This window comes from Balaenoptera borealis, assembly GCF_965194805.1.
Source record: "Balaenoptera borealis genome assembly, chromosome: 15".
NCBI classification, from domain to species: domain Eukaryota; kingdom Metazoa; phylum Chordata; class Mammalia; order Artiodactyla; family Balaenopteridae; genus Balaenoptera; species Balaenoptera borealis.
Window position 1 is genome coordinate 736,513 of NC_138871.1, and position 20,323 is coordinate 756,835.

The following is a 20,323-nucleotide window of genomic DNA, read 5'->3' on the forward strand; positions in this document are numbered from 1 at the left end:
TATCTCCATTACTGCCAAGATGACTGACATTAGCTTTTACCATGAAACAAAGAATGTATTTCCTTGCACCTGGAAATGTTATTGAAATTTTCCAGAAAGGCTTATTTTTTTTTCTTTTCTTTTTTTTTAGTTCCCCGACCAGGGATGGAACCCGGGCCCTCGGCAGTGAAAGCGCGGAGCCCTAATCACTCCTGGAGGTCCAGTGGTTAGCACTCTGCGCTTTCACTGCCGAGGGCTCGGGTTCCATCCTCGGTTGGGGAACTAAACTAAGATCCCACATGCTGCAAGGTGCGGCAAAAAAAGAAAGAAACAAAATTTTCCAAACCACTGCAGAATTTCTGTTTTGTCCCAGTTTTGTCTGTCTGTTAGAACTGAGAACTAAAGTTGGCAGCAGACACGCTCAGACATAAGCAAACATCCTCTGTGCCCCGATGCCTGGTCAATTCCTACGCTGTCCGTTCCCCCACATCCTGATGCCAGGGCAGGAGGACAAATGTTTTAGGTAAAAGGCTGGACATTCTTATAATGCTTAATTTTAAGTAATATATTCATTATGACACAAAAATATAATAGTTTTAGCTTTCTTAACCCAGATAGTTTCTCTGGCAAACATGTATGAATTATCTGCGAGGCAGAAAAATTCCATTTTTGTTTCAACGGGCATCACAGGAGGTCACCCTTGGTAAATTTTTAACTTTTAAGATATGATCAAGCGTGTTCAGACCTTCCAGGTAAGAAACCTTACCCTAAAACCTAAGTGAGGCTTCAGTGTGTAGTTAAGAGCGTAAGACACACGGGGAAGGAACAGCCCCGGCTCAACTCCCGAACTACCAGCCACGGGTCTCCAGGGCCCTTTTCCTTTCTTGTGAACTGCACAGCAGCCCTGTGAGGACTCAGCACAGCCAGAAAAGCGGTAAAGGGCGAGAGAGGCCAAGCTGGTGTAAAGAAAGAATTAATGATCTTACATTTATATGGAACATATTTATTAATAATCTTATTCACTGTGGGTTTGGGAAAGATTTCCTAAATAGGACACAGAAAGCACACACTTTATATAAGAAAAAGATCAATAAACTATCAAAATAAAAAAACTTTTGCTTGTCAACAGACATTTATAAAAATGAGAAGACAAACCGAAGACTGGGAGGAGACATTTGCAAAATATGTAGCTGACAAAGGGCTTGTATCTAGAATATACGAAGCACTGTTTCAACTAAATACTATAAGAAATAACCCAGTAAAAGTTGGGCAAAAACCTGAATGGTAAATTTGCCAAAGAAGATACAGGAATTGCAAATAAGCACAAGAAATGATACTCAGCTTCGTGAGTCATGAGGGAAATGCAAATAAAACCACAAGGAGATAGCAGGACACTCCCCCGAAAGGCCAAAACTGGAAAACATCAACCGTGCCAAGTGTGGCTAAGGATGTGGAGAAAATGGACCCTCAAACGCTGCCGGTGGGAACACGAAATGGTACAGCCTCTTTGGAAAACCGTTTAGCCGTTTCTCCAGATATTAAGTGTGTGCCCACCAAACAACCCCACCATTCCACCCAAGAGAAATGAAAGCACAGGACTTGTATGCGAATGTTCACGTAGCTTCATCTGAAACGGCCAAGAGCTGGGCACCACTCAACGGCAACCAACAAACGCACTAAATCCATAAGCGGAAGGTGACTCAGCAGTAAAATGAATGATACTGACTCCTGCACCACGGACGAGTCTTAAAATAACGATGCTGAGTTAAAGGAGCCTAAAGAAAACAAAGGGTACGTGACCGAATGGTTCTATTTATACACAACTCCAGAAAATGCAAGAGCATCCAGAGTGACCAGCTGCCTAGGGATGTGGGAGGGCTACAAATGCAGGCAGGGACTTGAGGACAAGGAGGACGCGCGTGACCTTGACTCTGTGTACGTGTCAACACTGACCAAGCTGCACATTAAACTGTGCGTCTACTGAGGCCCATTCGTTTCACCTCAATAAAGCTGTTTCTAAAAAACTGCACACTGGAATGATCTTTAACCTTCGAAAAAACCACTGCTGTGGGTGGGATTCTGTCCCCTAAAAAGACGTGTTGAGGGACTTGCCTGGTGGCGCAGTGGTTAAGAATCCGCCTGCCAATGCAGGGGACACGGGTTTGAGCCCTGGTCCGGGAAGATCCCACATGCCGCGGAGCAACTAAACCCGTGTGCCACAACTACTGAGCCTGCACTCTAGAGCCCGTGAGCCACAACTACTGAGCCCATGTGCCACAACTACTGAGCCCGCGTGCTGCAACTACTGAAGCCCACACGCCTAGAGCCCGTGCTCCGCAACAAGAGAAGCCACCGCAATGAGAAGCCCGTGCACCACAACGAAGAATAGCCCCCGCTCACCGCAACTAGAGAAAGCCTGCGCGCAGCAACAAAGACCCAATGCAGCCAAAAAATAAAATAAATAAATTAAAAAAAAATTTTTTTTTAAGTAAGAAAGCTGCAGTGTATCACGCAGACACCACTGTTAGGGCTCCTACTGCAAAAGACATGTTGAAGTCCTGACCCTGGTACCTGTGAACATGACCTTATTGGAAGTGGAGTCTCTGCAGCTGTAATTAAGGCACAAGCTGAGGTCACACTGGAGCAGGTGGGCCCAACTCCCATGTGACTGGTGCCCTTACAAGAGGAGACACACATACAGAGGAGGACGCCACATGGAGACAGAGCCACGTGAGACAGGCCAGGGTAGGGTGATGCCCCACACGCTGGACACACAGCCCTGCAGCTGACATCAGAGGCACGAGGAGAGCTGCCACGCTGATTTCTGACCCCGAGTCTCCAGAACTGAGAGACCAAACATCTCTGCCGTCTGAAGCCTCCCAGGGTGTGGTACTTGTTACCACAGCTCTAAGAAGCTAATGCAACCACTGTTTCATATTAATTCATAATTCATAATATTAATTTCATAATTCATATTAATTAACTTATTTAATGATTGTTTCTAAAAGTAGATTTTATGTAAGAGAATATTTGTCTAAAGTCTGTTTTAATCACAGAATGGCCACTGGGTTGCACAGATACACAATTAAGTGGCTGTGTTTCCAAGATATATAAATACATATAAAATAAATAGCACTGTTTCATTTTAATAGCATCTCTCCAAAGTACTATAAAGCACACGTTTTAGCCAATTGTAATTTTTTTTGTTTTTATAAGTGATTTATAACTGATACATCAAGTTTTGTTTTTCTTTTAACCTACAGAAAAGCAATTTATAATGATTAAAATCTTGGCATTTAATTGTCATAGTAAATCATTTAGAAAACTTTATGTGAGTGACAGCAAATCTACAAATTGACTCTGCTGAGGCCGAGGTTCTCTCCCAAGGGTCTCTGAGCAGCACAGAGACACAGAACAGGACCTTCAACCCTTCAACCGTCCCTTTAACACACACTAACTTTAAGCATTAATACTATTTTTAATTTCAGCATATACGCCCTCAACTGTATGGAAATACTTTAGGTGACTGAGAGGAAAACATTTCCCTTCAGAAAATAAGCCTCCCAAAACCACTGAAGAAGGAAAACCGAAAGGTCACGGTCCCTCCTTTGGTAGATACATCCCTCTGTGTGGGACATCAGAGGGATGGACATCAATTTAACTTACTCTCTCAGAGTCAAAGGGGTTTAACCTGGAATAAAAGAGGCATCTCGAAGCCAGTATGCTTTCATTCCTTCAAGGAGGAGCAGACCCTGGGCAGGGATGGCTACCAGGCCCCGGGGTGGATGGTGGGGCCTGTGGCTTGGATTCAATTAAGGGGGGGCGGTGAGAAGGGTGAGGAAGGGGTGCCTGTAAAACCTGTTATTCCAACAGGGACACTTGTGTGTTACACATTTTTTACAGTGAGATAATACCGGACACGTAACGTGCGAGTCTGAGGTGCACGGCTGCTGGTTTGACATGCTTAGTGTTGCTGTTATTATCACCCCGGAGCATCAGTGACACCTCCGTCACGCCACGTGGCACAGCCCTGCTGACTGCCGTCACCGTGCCGTGTGGCAGGCCTCCCTCCAGAGCTTGTTCATCCTCTAGTTGCAAGTCTGTGCCTTAAAACATCCCTCCCCAGGCCTCCACTCCCTGCCCCTGGACCCCCTTCCACTCTGGTTTTAGATTCTGCATATAAGACAGAGAACACGCTGTCTGTCTTTCCCTGTCCGCCTCATTCACTTGGCACTGTCAGAGCCCATCCTTGCTGTCCGGACTGGCTGGATTTCCTTCATTCTCACGGCTGAATAGCACTCCAGTGCGCGCGCGGGTGTGTGTGTGTGTGTGAGAATTACACCCTTAAACACATACGAGAAGGCGCTACTACCTTTCAAAAACCAACACTGGCCAGCTGACACCTCCTTGGACCAAAGAGAAGAAATACTTGCTATCGGTTGAGCTCACTGTTGGGAAGATTAAATGTGCTCTTGCTGAACCGTTAAATGAGGACAGACAAAATGGCCAAGCTGCAGTTTTATCCCTCTAATAGATTATGTTTCTAAAACTAAAATACAGACGCTGGTTTTTCAGTCAAAAGATGGGTCCCCCAGATGATCGGCAAACAGCAGACAGGTTTGAAGGAAACGCTCCCCCAGCCCACCCCGGGCACCGGGACGGCCCAGTTCCCACCCGACAGGACGCTGAACCAAGGCCGGGAGCTGGGCCCCTTCATGGCCTGGGTTCTTCTCCCCCTTTCGGGACTGAGTTAAGAACAGAACCACGGAAGTTCTCACCACAGCGCCTGGCCCCCAGCAAGGGCTCAGTCAGCATGGGGGCCTGATCCGTGTTCCCTACTCTTAACCAAGCAAAGACATCCTGCTGCTGGAAAATGACGCCATCCCAGATCTAGAAGGACAGGAGATCCAAAGCCTTCCTTAACCGCCATAAAGTAAAGGTTACTTCTCTCTGCACCCCCTTCCTGGTCCTGGTAACCCAGCTCCACCAGGAAAAGTGCAGGAAAGCAGAGCACAAGCGAGTCCTCCCCAGTGGACCTCACAGAGGGGCCCAAACGCCAGCCGCCTCATCTGATCCCCCTTTGTTTCATGCAGGCGGGGGGAGGAGGGGGGCACAACTGAAGGAACAAGAGGGGAGGACCCAAGGGTCCTTGATCTGAGCTCGAGACCAGGGGGCGACTGCAGAGCCGGAGGCCAGACCCGTCTTTGTGGCCACAGCTCAGCTCGGGCACCATGGCAAGAACCCACCAGAGACCATGTGTACTAATATGCCTGCTGTATGTCAATAAAACTTTATTTGTGGACACTGAGTTTCATGTAATTTTCCTATGTCATGAAATAATTTTTTCCTTTTTTTCAACCATTTGAAAAATATAAAATCCATCCTGAGCTCGTGGGCCACCTAAGGGTCATAATTCACCAGTCCCTGGTCCTGCATTAAACTTCCTTTCTGAGCCAGCTGGCAAAGAATTGATTCTGAGATGTCCCCAGTTAGTTATAGACCCCATGTGTCTGAGGCAGAGCCAAGGTGACTCTGAGAATTTTTAACAGGGGGGTGGGGGGAGGAGGGGCTGTGGATCGCACAGGTGTGTTTTTCATTCAGGTTTCCTCAAAAATAAAAAAACTGTTTGGGTGCAGCACAATTTAAGAGGGAGAATAAATAGCTAAGGAGTAAATACACACACACACACACACACACACACACACACACGGGTATATCTTGGATGGTATTTTCAGGCATCAGGCACTTTAGGAAAAAGGGTCCATGCCCGGGAAGGTACGAGGAACAGCTTCCGAGCCCACGGGGCGGGACAAGAGCTTCACTGAATGAACCCACGGCCAGAGCAGGAGGTCAGAAGTCCCGTCCCCGAATGAGGAGGTGGCACCAACGCTACCTGCACGCAGAGTCCTCAGGTCCACCTCCACGGAGGAAGGTGACGTCTAGGGGTCTCTCAGGCATGTCAGGTTCCAGCCACACTTAAGGACACGTTCTAGAGCTAAGAGGCTCCCGTCACACAACTTTTTCCTGTTGGGACAAAGTCTAAACGAGATGAACCGCCTGCCGTGACTCAGCCCTCAGGTGTGGAGGCTGACGGTCTGCTGTACAAAGCAAGGAAAGCACGTTTCAGGCTGTACTGGATACTTTGAAATAAAAATCGATACAGGCAGCGTTCTGTTCTAAACAGTTTGGAGTTTGAAGCCGGAAGCAGTTTCACCAACTCTTTTTTAATTTTTTTTTTTTTGGCTGCATTGGGTCTTCGTTGCTGTGCGCGGGCTTTCTCTAGTTGCGGCAAGTGGGGGCTACTCTTGGTTGCGGTGTGCGGGCTTCTCATTGTGGTGGCTTCTCTTGTTGTGGAGCACGGGCTCTAGGCGCACGGGCTTCAGTACTTGTAGCGTGTGGGCTTCAGCAGTTGTGGCTCACTGGCTCCAGACGCACAGGCTCAGTAGTTGTGGCACACGGGCCCAGTCGCTCCGCGGCATGTGGGATCTTCCCAGACCAGGGCTTGAACCCGTGTCCCCTGCATTGGCAGGTGGATTCTTAACCACTGCGCCACCAGGGAAGTCCTTCACTAACTCTTATGTGCTCTTTAAATACTTGTGTTCTGTTTCAGAGCACAGTCTTCAATTTAAACGTAAACATGTTTTCTGGCAGTGAGCACAGCCCTGTTAGTCTCTGATGGTTTTTCTGCCAGAATCCATAAACGTGCTGAGAAAATGGTGTGTGAGTGAGGGGGTCGGAGTGGGAGTGGGTTTGTGCTACTTCGAGGTGCCCAATGTCACAGGTGCTCAGTCCAGCGACAGCTCCTGGGAGGAACACCTGCAGGTGACCCTCCAGGGCCCAGACGCCAGTGTCCCTGGGGCAGCCCTGAGCCTAATGTGGCCCAGCCTCGACGTGGCACACAGTCGGAGATGGATGAACAGTAGCCGAGTGAGTAATGCACGAGGTGCCCTTCACCAGATGACAATGCCTGCCATCAAGCTGGTGGCGAGGGTTTGATGAGATAATAAACGACACTCAATAGCAGCAGTGATTTTTATCCTCCTTTTAAAGAGGAGCCACCTGAGTCCATCAAGGTTATCTGTCTGACCCAGCGGCCTGAACTGGGCGTGTCTAACCTCAAAGTCACCCCTCCAGCTTCTATTACCTGAGGAACCCGATTTCATACTAAAAACAGGCTTCCTATAAAAGTAGGCAAAAACCCTGACTCTCTAAATCGATAAACGGCTATTTTCCTGGCTGAGCTCGAAGTCCTAAAATAAGTAAATGGTCACTTCTCTGAACCCGGGGACAGAGACATGGCAGAAGCCTAAGCCCCTTCTAATCACCAGGGGACAATACAGCAGAAAAAGTGGGAAAATGGCTCCTCAACCCAAGGCAACAAGCAATACACCTTAAGAATGAGTCTTCCTTCTGTAATTTAAACTCGAGACAAAACAAAACAACCTAGTTGTTTCAAAGGCTATTATGACTATATAGATAACCACCCCCTCGGACATAACAGGTAATCTCATTCATGGGTACTTCTGCCACTGTCTGAAAATAAGTGAAAGTTGGCTGGTCTTGAATGTCATTTTACATATCTTATTTCTTTTAAAGTGAATTCCTTAGGACCCCGAATCTGAAATTAAAACTACTTTTGGTAAGTTTTCACTCTTGGATCAAGAGCAGATTGGAGGCAATTTCAGGGGTCACGTCCACCCGTGCCCATCTGGTCAAGCAAGAGGGGGCTCAGTATTCTCACTAACCTCATACTTAAAATTTACAAGTCAAACTCTGAAGCTTTAAAATTCTGTTTAATCCAGTCAACTCAAAGTTAATACACTAATTGTAGCTAAGAGACACCCGATGTGGCAGGGAATAAATTCTAAGAGTGTAAGTACCAGTACCAGCCAGAGTCAAAAATTTTCAAATAAACATCTCCCTCCCAAAGTACAGTTCCTGTAGTAAATTTGTAGACAAATTTAATATAAGTTTAAAGAGCTTCCTTGTCAATTTTTTCCTGTTAAGTTTAAATAAAGAATTTAAAATAAACACTAAAAGCGAATTTATAGGAGAAATATATATATAGAGAGAATATAACTATTATATACTCTCTCTATATATAAAACGTATCTATTTCTCTCACCACCTGAGTGGAACATTCAAACGCGTGGATCAAGTGTCCACAAAGGCACTGAGGTGCCACCCAGCACGCGAGAGCCGGGAGGAGGGTCCCTGCAGCCTGCTGTCAGCTCAGGGTCCCCACCCTTCGCGGCAAACACAGCAGTTTAAGCAACAGCTCAACGTGCAGGGGCTGCTCAGAACCTGTAACCTAAAAAAAATTCAACAGTGGTAAGAAAAACTAACACCGTGTTGTTTTAGGCCAATTAACGATGGAAACAGACAACCCCTAACCTTTTCAGTTAGAAAGGTCTCCCTCCCTCCCAGGTTACGTTCAAAAGTTGCCCTGCCTTCCTTTGTGAAATCCATGTCAATACCGAAGAACACCCTGCCGCCCACCCAAGACACCACCCGCGACCCTCACCGTCAGACGCAGAGAAAAATCCCTCTGAAACGCGCCCTGAGAAGCCCAAGCGATGTGCCTTCCGCCAGCGGCGGGCAGGTCTAACCCTCCCTCTGCGAGCCTCGGCCCTGGGGGTGTAGCGAGGCCGCGGGGCTGGGGAGACGACGCCAGGGGCTCAGCCCGTCGCCCCTCGCCGCGCACCCCCTGGCCGGGCCGGGGCTCAGGCTGCCGGGTCTCCCCCCCCCCCCCCGGGCTCCACTCACCTGAGCGCCTGCTCCTGCGGCCCCGGGAGCCGCAGGCTGTCCGGCCGGTCCCTCCGCCGGCGGTACAGCCCCGACTGCGAGAGCTCTTTGAGCTGTAGAGCCGTCATGCTCACGCACCGCGACCCTCGGAGCCCGGCACCGGAGGGCGGGCGGCCGCCAGGGCTGGGGACCGCCCCGCGCACACCTGGCCCGGGGAGCGGCCTGGGGCGGCGGCGGCGTTGGCCGCGCTTCCTGCTTGCCGGGTACACACCCTCCCGCGGGCGGCCGCACCTCCGCGCCGGCACCTGGGAGGGCCTGGTGCTCACGTGCTGCCGCCGGGCAGAGCCCGGCCGCCCTGAGCAATCGCGCCGGCCCCTGCGTGGACCCTTCCGGCATCGTTCCGCATCAAAAGTGGGCTAAAACGCTCCAGAGAGGTCGTGACTCAAGAAGGGTCCTGCCCTGTGCTCTGTGCCAGGAAATCCACCGACACTTCACACGCAGCCGTCGGTTTCAAGAAGTGCCTGGTCATCATGAGCTCGTTGGGACGTTTTCCTTCCAACGGAAAAGCACAGTTCTGAAAGGCAGCAGGCCGGCTCTCTCCACGGTGCTCTAAATCCTCTTCGGAAAGGAAGGAAGTGTCTTTTTTCTCCCCCATTAAGTGTTACTCAAAAATTCATAACTGAAAGGGAGGTGGTTTCTTCTGCCATCCCCCGCCCCGCGATTCTCTACACCCGAAGCCGCCCACTGGGACGGGTCCCCTCGCGGGAGATGCGCACGCTGTCCGCCTACGGCTGTCCCCGCGTGTTTGACCCCAGCGGCCACCACGTCAGGAGGCAGGGTCTGGTTCCTGGGGTGTGGGGTGTGGGTGGGTGTCTGCAGCGTGGGGGACAGATCATAGGGGCGCGTCCTTGTCCCCGGCCCCCGCGGGACGCCCGCGCGGCAGCAGGCGGGTCTGACTCAGCCCCTCTGAGGACCAGTCCCCGCCGGCGCGAGCGCGGGCCTGCTCTCAGCCAACAGCTTGGCTTTGCGGTGCCGGCAGTTTCTCTGCGTGTCAGCATCTTTCTCCCAGAATCCCCTCCAGGACGAGAGCGCAGAGAAATGGGTCTGAAAGTTCTTTTCACAGCAAGCGTTGAAGAGTTAATACATTCCCCTCTCTAGAAGGATCGGTATTATAAATTCAAATATTCAGGACCCCAAGGAAGGGGGCTCTGCATCTCACCTCTTCACTCGGGGCTGCGGCCCCGGCTCCTTTAGGGCTGCAGCCCCGGTCCCCACCCGCCCACGCCCGCCCCAGTGGAAACACAACTTTTTACAGTCACTATCAAAGTGTAACATACGTTTTTAAAGAAAATGCAGGGGGAAAGTTAGTAATTTTGTTACCACACGATGTAATTAGTGACAAAACATTACCAAAAAAAATCTAGGGCCAAATGTATCTCTTCCTCTCTCTGGAAGGATACACAGAAAACTGGTATCATCGGGTGCCTGGGGGACGGCAGAGCAGCATAAGACAGCTTCTCTATAACCACTGCTCTATACCTGCTGGACTTGTAATGCTCTGCACATTCAAAAATAAATAGGAAAAACTTAGAAGGTTTACATATACCTTTTGTACAAAGCTCTAGGATCCTACTGAGACATAAAACACAGAAAAGTTTGAAGCATGCAGTAATAGAAACATAAAATTAGGATTCCTTAAAGCGCCTAATTCTTACATTTTTGTCATGACAGGTGAAAAACGCAGAGAAACAAGCAGCAATCTTTTTTTTTTTTTTTTTTTTTTAACTGTAGGCATCAAAACAGAATAGATGCCTGAGGAATAAAATACAAACTAATTGTAGCCACTGCAAACACAGAAGCCTCAACGTTGAAAAGGACTTGTTTCTATAGGAAAATGTACATAAGAGAGCTTGATTTTTAAAGAGAACTTGCAAAAGAGTAATGCAGCCCGCTGACAAGGGAAAAGGCTCAGAAACTAGCAAAGTTGACAAGACAGGAAACACTACCGTGTAGGACGAACCCTGTATCTGACGAGTCTAAAGTGGAAAGGATGTGAACAGGGGGAAGAAAAGTTATGTAAAACAAACGGAAACAACTCTCGCCTGCGGACTTTTCACATGGCTGTGCTGACGCACACAAGCTTCAGTAGATCCGTGCTCGTCACAACTGCAGAAAATTAAATCCTGGGGCTTTGGGCAAAGGTCTTTAACCACTGCCATTTCACTGACAGCACAGACCGTGGGAGACAGTGGTACCCGTCCCTCCCCGCCACGTGCAGCCAGGGAGGGGCCCCCATTTCTGGGAGGGAACAACCCCCTACCACACAATGGCTCAGGCTGCAGCCAGATGACACCCCCGAACAAAGGTTTCTGTGCATCTACGTGGGGGGAGAGAGGGAGAGAGGGCACAGCCCTGGGACGCGGCAGGTGACGTGACGCCAGGAGAGGCCCCACGTCCCCATCCCCGTCCCCGTGGTTCCCTCCTTTCACGCCCTCCCGTAGAAAGTTATCAGTTGAGCCTGGATTGTAGATCAGGCCTATTTTAAGTGAGTTCTGAATTTCAAACGACTGTCTTAGCATTTGAGGGAGGCCCACGTGGGTGTCCATACAGGGATGTCCATTTCGCGGCGTAAACGGTCTCTGAAGGGCAGTGCTGCCACCCTTAGAGCCCAGCGGCTGTCAACGAACAAAGGTTCACAGAACGTGTCGAGGGGGCACCCCGGCCCGCTCCCACCGCGGGGTGGCGGCTCTGTGAACCTGCCCACTGCTCCCCCCGACCGACGGGCTCTCCTGGGACCTGAGCTCCGACTCCCAGTGAAATGCGACATCAGCTCAGCGGGTACTTTCTTCTGCAATAGGTTTGTGCTCTTGGTTGAAATGACTAAACAGGAAGGCCCTGGGAACATCACACCGGGCCTCGCTCTGCAGGCTGACCTCTGACCCCATCCTCCACCTTTCAAAGTGGAAGGGGGAGGCGGTCACGGACCTTCTGGGAATCCGAGGAAGGTCAGTGAGTCTCAGAAATGCATGCGAGCACAACACGCCCCCATCTCAGGGCACTGGCAGGCGGACTCACCTTCCAACCTGCACAGACGCCCCTGCCCCAGGGCGGGACCCTGACCTCAACCACAGGCCAGACCCTGGTTCAGAAGAGCCCCTATTGTCCCCCCCCCCATCTCTCTCCACCTCCCAGTCATCTCTCTGCCTCTGGCCTCACCCTCCTCTACTCTATCCTCCAAATTTCCAGGAGTTCTTTCCAAATGTAAACCGGTCACTCGCGGGTCCTGGAAGACCCTGCGGTGACCCGACGGCTCCTCCCCGTGCTGAGCGTGGTCCCAGGACAGATGGGGCATCCTGGCCCCGAGTCCTGCCTCTGGACTCAGCGCAGGGGTCCCTCTCACAGGAGGGCTTTGGAGACCCTTCACTCACTATCACCAGGGTCTCCATCCCCCCATTCCCCCCAGATAACAGCCCTCCCAGGGCAGCCGTGTAGCTACTGCATCGCTGCGTCTTACAAGGCCAGGTACGTGGTAGACTGTGCGTTTGCTCAGTAAGTTCTCTGGTTAGTTGTTCGACCAATTGATTTTGAGAGCCTCGCCAATTTATGATGATGGTACGTTTCAGATGAATGCTCCAGAGCTTTGAAACTGGTTTTGTTTTGTTTTGTTTTTGCATTTAACACTCAACATTACCTAAATGAGATTCTTAAAAGGCACATCCACTCCACAGTTTTGGAAAGCTGTACTTTGCTGTGAGATTGCAGAAACTCAGATGCTGCACATTTGTAGAGCTGAGCAACACTTCCACCAGTGTGAACACTTTCCAGCGGGGCTAAGAACTAAAACACCACCCTCCACCTGACTCAGCCCAGTTCTTGGTGTACTTGGTCCCAGTACCCCCTTCAGGCTCTGGGGGGTAGAGAAACCTAATTAGGCATCAAGCCCCTAAGACCCATCCCCAGCGTTCCGGCGCTGACGGCTCCTTCTTGGCAGAACTGAGGGCTGCACCCTGGCTTCGGGGCCCAGCTGGCTGCTGGCCCGTCAGCAGACCTTCCAGACCAGGGGCCTCAGGCCTGCAGACGGTCAAGCAGCTGTACGTTTCCAGGCCATTAATTTCCTTGTACACACGCGGTAAGAGAAGAATTTTGTTTTGCAACCACTCTGAACTTAATGGAAATGAATCCTTTTTAGTTTAAATTTTATCCTATGAATAATCCCCTACAGGGGAAGTAAAGTTTCTCTGATAAAGCAGAGCACCAACCTCCCTCCTTCCACACTCCCGTCTCCAAAACTCTCACTTCCAGCCCCACGCCCTCCACACGGGCCCCTAGGCGTGTCCCGGGTGTCACACGAGGGCTCGGACCTCGGCGATTCTCAGGAGCAGGTTCAAGTTCAAGTCGACCAGAGCAGAGTGTGAGAGGGCAGAATCTACCGTCCAGAAGAGTCAGAAAAAATCACCAAAGACACGGTCCCTGGCCCGTCTGCGAGCCCCTCTGAACAGCCCCTCGACCCTCCTCTCACCGAGCAGGCGGGGGGGCCTCGGCCGAAGTCTGAGACCCGACAGGTCAGCTGTCAGAAACACAGAGAATCTACACGGGTCACCCACCGTCTTCTGCGAGACAATCACAGAACATTCCCAAAGCCGCGCCGCAACAAGCAAGCTTTCCTGCGCCCTTCAAAAGGATTTAAAACAAAACTCCCGGTCACCCTCCCACCCCCCAACCTTTCTACGGGGCCGAGGGGGGGACAAGCTGGTGCGAGGGTGCAGGGGGAGCCCGGGGTCACCCGGCTGGTGGGTCCACACGGGCAACGTCCCGGCTGCAGCCGGCGGGCAGGCAGGCACACGAGTCACATCACTCCCGAAGGCCTCAATCTTTCCCTTCAGAAACAGAGCGGTCGAATCCGATGATCTGAACGGTCTTTTCCGCGGATTAAAATTTCAGCAAGGGCCCACGGCAGGGGAGGGCCCGAGGTTGGTAGGCTCCTGGCACGCTCACCCCTCCCCGCAGGTCAGGCTCCCACCCCGGACCCAGATGGGGCCTGAGGCTGGCTTCACACGCTCGGCCGGCCGTGCCCCCGACCCCCGGCCTGACCCCCGCCTCGGCCCGCTTCCCGGCTACCTGCTCCACAGCCAAGAGCCGAGCTGCACATAAAACCCAGGAAGGGACCCTGACCACCCGCCTGACACACGAGCCGCGGAGACGCCGAGGCCACGGGGAGAGACGCGGCAGAGTCAGCGGGGCCCCGGCCTCCATCCACGGGCAAGTGCAAGCCCATGTGACACCGTCAACACGGTTTCAGAAGACTGCACATCAAGCTAAACTTCTGTAGATAGGATAATTTTTAATTCTCTGAAGGAATTCTAGTGGTCATCTGTTCACAAAAGAGAGCTTTGCTGAAAATCCAGATTTTCACATGATTTGACTTAAAATGTGTTTTGCCATCACCTTCTGTATAAAGTTGCTACACACACTGTTTCCACTCATTCCACCCTTCCACCCCGCAGCAGGTGTGGACCTGCTGAACACATTTCTACACTAAACGTTCCTGTGACAAAACCAACAGGCGAAGGTCCCGGAGCAAGAATCCCCGGATGGCAGAGTTACCGGCAGCAGTTCTGAGCTTCCGAGGCCATGGCTCTTCTCCCCGGAATTCCAGGGGGTCGTGAGCGTGACCGCAGCTCCTGCGCGGCCCCAGCCTGGTTTCAGTGCCGCAGTCACTACTGTCAACTTCCACCTCCAAACCCTTTCACCAGGGCATCAAAACATCCCCGGGTTCTGTGTAAAGTCTCATCCTAAAGCTTTCTGTCTGGGAGGACACCCTGCCAACCATCTAACCCACAAATAAATATGCAGCTGAAAATGTGTCACGTCACAGGAGACAAGGCCGCTGTGAGGACGGCAGGGACGCAGGGAACGCCTCCCGAGGCGGAAACCTGGGGTCTGATCCCCCAGAGCCGGAGGGAGGGGCGGCTTGGGGAGAGAGCAGCTCAGCTCGTGCAAAGGCCCGGAGGCTGCGGGGAGGGGCTGGGGGGGGTGAGGCGAGAGAGCCAGTCAGGGGTGTCTCTCCGGTCCAAAGACCCCTCTCCCAGGCCTGGGGATGGGGGAGACCGAGCTGTCAGGGCGGAGACGGGGGTGGCGGCCGGGTTGGGGGGGTGGGGAGTGGGCGGGAGAGGCTTTTAGGGAGAGGAACCGGTGGCAGACCAGACGCGGAGCCCGGGCTGCACTCGTGCTGCCTTAGTCCTGCCCGCGGAAAGCCAGCATTTTAAACTGACTGAATCTAAGAAGACCGTTTTCAAAGAGTACTTACAAAAGAAAGGGCTGGGGCACAAAAATGCCCATGACGTGCCGTATGCGGAGCTGATGTAAGTACTGCTCACAGCTGAGGAACACGCTCCCGTTTAACGTTCACCTCCGTCCTACCAGCTGTGGACCACTATTGTCCCCACTATGCATTTGAGGTAACTGAGTCTCCAAGCAGCTCAAGGTCCTGACAGGCAACACAGCCAACGAGGGAGACTGTGGATCCACAGCCAGGTCTGAACGCGGACAAGCCCAACCCAGGAAGCTTCGGGGACACACAGGAGCAGGACAGTGTTGGGGTCCAGGGTGAGCTGCCCCCAAATGTCCCTCAACAGCACATGGATTATTCTGAATTAAAGCTGCTTAAGAAACGGCCGATGTAAGAGGGACACTGTGACCCCCTCCTCTGTCTCCCTGAAGCAGGAGGTAAGTCTCCATGTGAAGGAGGGAGGACATCCTAATGGCCAGAGACGGGGCAGCCCGTACAAACAAACCCGCGACCTCTTTCGGTGACTAACCCCAGGGCCAAACCACTCAGATCCTTCACTAACTGGGCATCCAAAGCCTACATTTCTTAGTCCTGTCAATTCCTCACAAATTTATTGTTTGTCTACAAAAGCCACCTGCTTTGGCCACATCTTAGGTCCCATCTCTGCGAGACCTCCGTGCGCAGGAATTGAAACTTGTTTCTTCTTCTCCTGTTCATCTGTCTTGCATCAGTTTTACTATTAGTTCAGCAACGAGAACTCCAGGGGGCAGGGGAGGTGTCCCCTCCCCACTGTGGGCACAGAGGCCCTGGGGACAACCCCAGACTAAACACAGGCTGGAGACAGACTAAACCACGGTCCCCCCGCCTGCCCACTTTCTCTCCCAGAAATGAGGCAGGAGCCCAGCTGCACCTGGGTCCACGCGGTGGACGGGGCGCCGAGGGCTGGGAAGGAGGCCGAGGTCACTGACACAGACCTTCCTCCTATAGCTCCGGGGGCAGAAGCCAGTGGACGGCGTCAGACTTGAGCCTTTACGTCGCTGAATTCCTGGACTCCTTGGAGGCTGTCTCCCTTCAGGGTATGTGTGATGACTCAGGCCAAGCGTTCGGGGAAAGAGGCAAAGATTCTAATGAAAACGGGTGTTCTTGAGACCAAGTGTGTTGTTAGACAGCAACAGGGGACCTGATGGGGGCCCACGTCCCCAGCTCCCAGTCTGCCATCCCTCTTGGTCTGACAGCCTCCCCAGTGTCTCTCAACAGGAAAGTGCATGTAACAAGTCGTGACCCCCTCCTGGAATACCACACAGCTATAGAAAAAAATAATTCACTAAAGCTGCACAAATCCACATGGATAAACCTACCTAAGAACCGAGAGAGTGAAAAAGCACAGCTTGCACAGTATCACAAAGAGCACACACTATTTAAAATCTAAAACAAAATAAACAACCCCATGAGTGCTAAGAATACACAGTGTGTAATATAAGAATCAACAGGAGAGTGGTTCCCTCCCAGAGGAAAAGCGGGAGGGAAACTCATCACAACGGGAAGTGTACCAAGAGCTCAACTGTACTTGCAATGTTTTATTTAAGGTAGGTGATGGGTATTTGGAGTCTCTTTCTATTAAATTCTACACCTTCATCTAAAAAAAAAAAAAAAGGATGAAGATGCAGAGCAGACGTTCTCTTAGAGCAGGTTTGTAAACCCACAAGTTTCAAAGCACCACTTCTGCCACCACGTGGCTTCTCAGGGTATTACATGCACACAATTTTCAGGAAATGAAAGTCTAAAAAAGGGCATTGTTAATTCTCAGGTGCAACGTCACAGGAATGTAACCCACTGCGAGAGCCTGAGTGTCCACCACTCGATACGTAACCAACACTAAAAGCCTTTCTTACCACTTCTGAATGATGCTTAATAACACAGAAGACAGAAAGTATCACGCTAGGTGCAAAAGAATGAAACTGGACCCCTATCTTACACCATGCACAAAAATTAACTCAAAATGGATTAAGGACTACATGTAAGACCTGAAATTATAAACACCTAGAAGAAAACATAAAGGAAAAGCAACTTGACATCTGTCTTGGCAACGATTTTTTTGTATATGACACCAAAAGCACAAGCAACAAAAGCAAAAATCAACAGGTGGGACTACATCAAACTGAAAAGCTTCTGTCCAGAAAAAGAAACAATAAAAAAATAAAAAGGCAACCTACAGAATGGGAGAAGATATTTGTAAATCACATATCAGATAAGGGGTTAATATCCAAAATGTATAAAGAATGCATACAGCTCAACACCAAAAAAAAAAAAAAAAAGATTCTGATTTAAAAATGGGCACGAGGGCTTCCCTGGTGGCGCAGTGGTTAGGAATCTGCCTGCCAGTGCAGGAGACATGGGTTCCATCCCTGGTCCGGGAAGATCCCACATGCCGCGGAGCAACTAAGCCCGTGCGCCACAACTACTGAACCTGTGCTCTAGAGCCCGCGTGCCACAACTACTGAGCCCGCAGGTCACAACTACTGAAGCCTGTGCGCCTAGAGCCCATGCTCCGCAACAAGAGAAGCTACCACAATAAGAAGTCTGTGCACTGCAATGAAGAGTAGCCTGACGGGGGGCCCACATCCCCAGCTCCCGGTCTGCCGTCCCTCCTGGTCTGACAGCCTCCCCAGTGTCTGTCAACAGTATTGTTAATTGTTGTTATACCCCCGCCACAACTAGAGAAAGCCGGCACACAGCAACGAAGACCCAACGCAGCCAGAAATAAATGAATGAATGAATGAATGAATGAATGAAAATGGGCATGAGGGAATTCCCTGGCAGTCCAGTGGTTAGGACTCGGTGCTTTCACTTCCGTGGACCTGGGTTCAATCACTGGTCGGGGAACTAAGATCCCACAAGTCCTGGGGCGCAGCAAAAAAAAAAAAAAAAGGGCACCAGACCTGAACAAGCCATTTTTCTTTCTTTCTTTCTTTTTTTTTGGCCATGCAGCATGTGGGATCTTAGTTCCCTGACCATGGATCAAACCCATGCCCCCTGCATGGGAAGCGTGGAGTCTTGACCACTGAACCGCCAGGGAAGTCCTTGAACAGACATTTTTCCAAAGACATACAGATGACCAACAGGTACACAAAAAATGCTCAGCATCACTAATCATCAGGGAAATGCAAATCAAACCACAATGAGCTATCACCTCACACCTATCAGAAATGCTATTATCAAAAAGACAAGAAGGGACTTCCCTGGTGGCGAAGTAGTTAAGACTCCGCGTTCCCAATGCAGGGGGCCTGGGTTCGATCCCTGGTCAGGGAACTAGATCCCACATGCATGCTGCAACTAAGAGTTTGCATGCCACAACTAAGGAGACTGCCTGCTGCAACTAAGACCCAGTGCAACCAAATAAATAAATAAATAAATATATTTTTTAAAAAAGACAAGAAATAACAAATGTTGGCAAGGATGTGGAAAAAAAGGGAACCCTCCTGCACTGTTGGTGGGAACGTCAATTGGTACAGCCATGATGGAAAAGAGTATGGAGGGTCCTCAACAAACTAAAAATAGAACTGCCATGTGACCCAGCAATTCCACTTCCGGGTCAATATATCTGAAGGAAATGAAATCACGATCTCAAAGAAATATCTGTGTCCCCTTGTTCACCGCAGCATTATTCACAATGACCAAGACATGGAAACCACCCAAGTGTCCATCGCTGGATGAACAGATAAAGAAAACCACACACACACACACACACACACACACACAAAGGAGTGTTACTCAGCCATAAAAATGAAGGACATCCTGCCACTTGCAACAACATGGATGGTCTTTAGGGCATTACACTAAGTGCAATAAATCAGAGAGAGACAAATACTATACGATCTCTCTTACATGTGTGATCTAAAAGCATTGAACCCATAGAAACAGAGTAGAAGGGAGGTGCCAGGTGGGGGAGAAATGGGGAGATGCTGGTCAAAGGGCACAGAGTTCCAGTTACGAGAGGAATACGTTTTGGGGGCGTGATGTCCAGCATGGTGACAACAATTAACAATACCATATACTTGAAAGTCGTGAGAACAGTTTTTATGTTCTCATCACCACAACAAAATGGTAATTATGTGAGGTAATGGGTGGGTTAATTAACCTTATTGTGGTAAACATCTTGCAAAACTATATACATGTCTCAAATCATCACATTACACACCTTAAAATTACACAATGTTATATGTCAATTACATCTCAATAAAGCTGGAAAAAGAAACATTTTTTTGAAACATTATGCTGTGAAGCCCAAAGATAATGAGAAAGTTATTGGACATAAACTGTAAGAAAAAAAGGATGCATGTAGGCTGCATCAGAGATAAGAGGGTTAAATGAGTCATAAGACCAGCAAAACCAGGTGAGACGGGCCGGCTTCCAGACACAACTACCTGGTAGGTGAATGAAGACCTCTACTCCAAACCCAGAAGTAAAGCAGCAGGAAGAACACAGTAAAAAGAAACCTGTCCACAGTATGGACGCTGAGGTGCAGAACGTAGTACTTTTAACAGCAAACTTTGCCTGAGATCAGCACCAGCACCACGGTTGGAGAGAAGCAAACCTAAAGCTTATACACGGGGGTCTTAACTAGACATGTAGAAACACGTCCTCGTGTGAGATGATTTGCACACGTGCACTTATCTGGTGGAGGGAGCAGACAGCTGGCTTAACTGCGGTCCATGCATCCCTCGGGGGGGGGGCGTACAGTGGCGCTCGCCCGACCCCTCATGCTGGTCAAGCTGCCCCTCACACTACGCTGCCCCAAACCTCCAGTCGCCCTCGGCAGCCTCTTTCTCACCAGCCCAGCCACTGTGCGAAAGGTCATGTCGCCCCTCCCTTCATACGCACACCCCGCACACCCCGCTGTCCCCGGTCCCCAGGCCCACCCTTCTGCGCTGGGCCAGGCGTGGTCCGTCAGCCTTGAACTCAGATCCCAGCCTGGCAGGGGTTTACTGGAGAGTTTTTCTTCCTAAGGGGATGGTTATACCCATGCCCCACGGACCTACTGTGAAAAGGACGTGGATTAATGGAGTAATTAGCACATGGGGAGTGCTCGATGAAAAACAATTATCACATCATCATCGATACTTCTCCTTTTACTCACTGCTGTCAAAGCTGTATTTTTTTTTTTAACTGCAAATCTGAGCGTATTATGTTTCAGTTCGGAAGACGATGTCTATTTTCCAGGGGGCGAAGTCCAGAGACCCTGGTGTCGCAGGAGACACAAGCCTTCACCACCTCCTTACCTGCGGCCTCATTTCCAGCCACTTCTCCCTC

The 20,323-nt window shown here is 50.5% G+C and overlaps 1 protein-coding gene across 7 annotated transcripts in view; it reads right to left on the reverse strand.

Annotated features, from left to right (window-relative positions):
• LIMS1 (LIM zinc finger domain containing 1) overlaps nt 1-20,323 on the reverse strand; it is a 105,323-nt gene that overhangs the window by 36,030 nt on the left and 48,970 nt on the right. Inside the window, exon 1 of one of the 7 annotated variants that reach the window (XM_082357351.1) lies at nt 8,746-9,058. The exons of 4 other annotated variants lie outside the window; for them this stretch is intronic. In XM_082357351.1, the coding sequence (XP_082213477.1) occupies nt 8,746-8,852 (107 nt within the window). In that variant the 5' untranslated portion in view covers nt 8,853-9,058. Of the gene's footprint in view, nt 1-8,745; nt 9,101-20,323 lie in introns of those variants that run through there. 2 more of the 7 variants (XM_082357347.1, XM_082357350.1) reach the window with 2 other exon arrangements.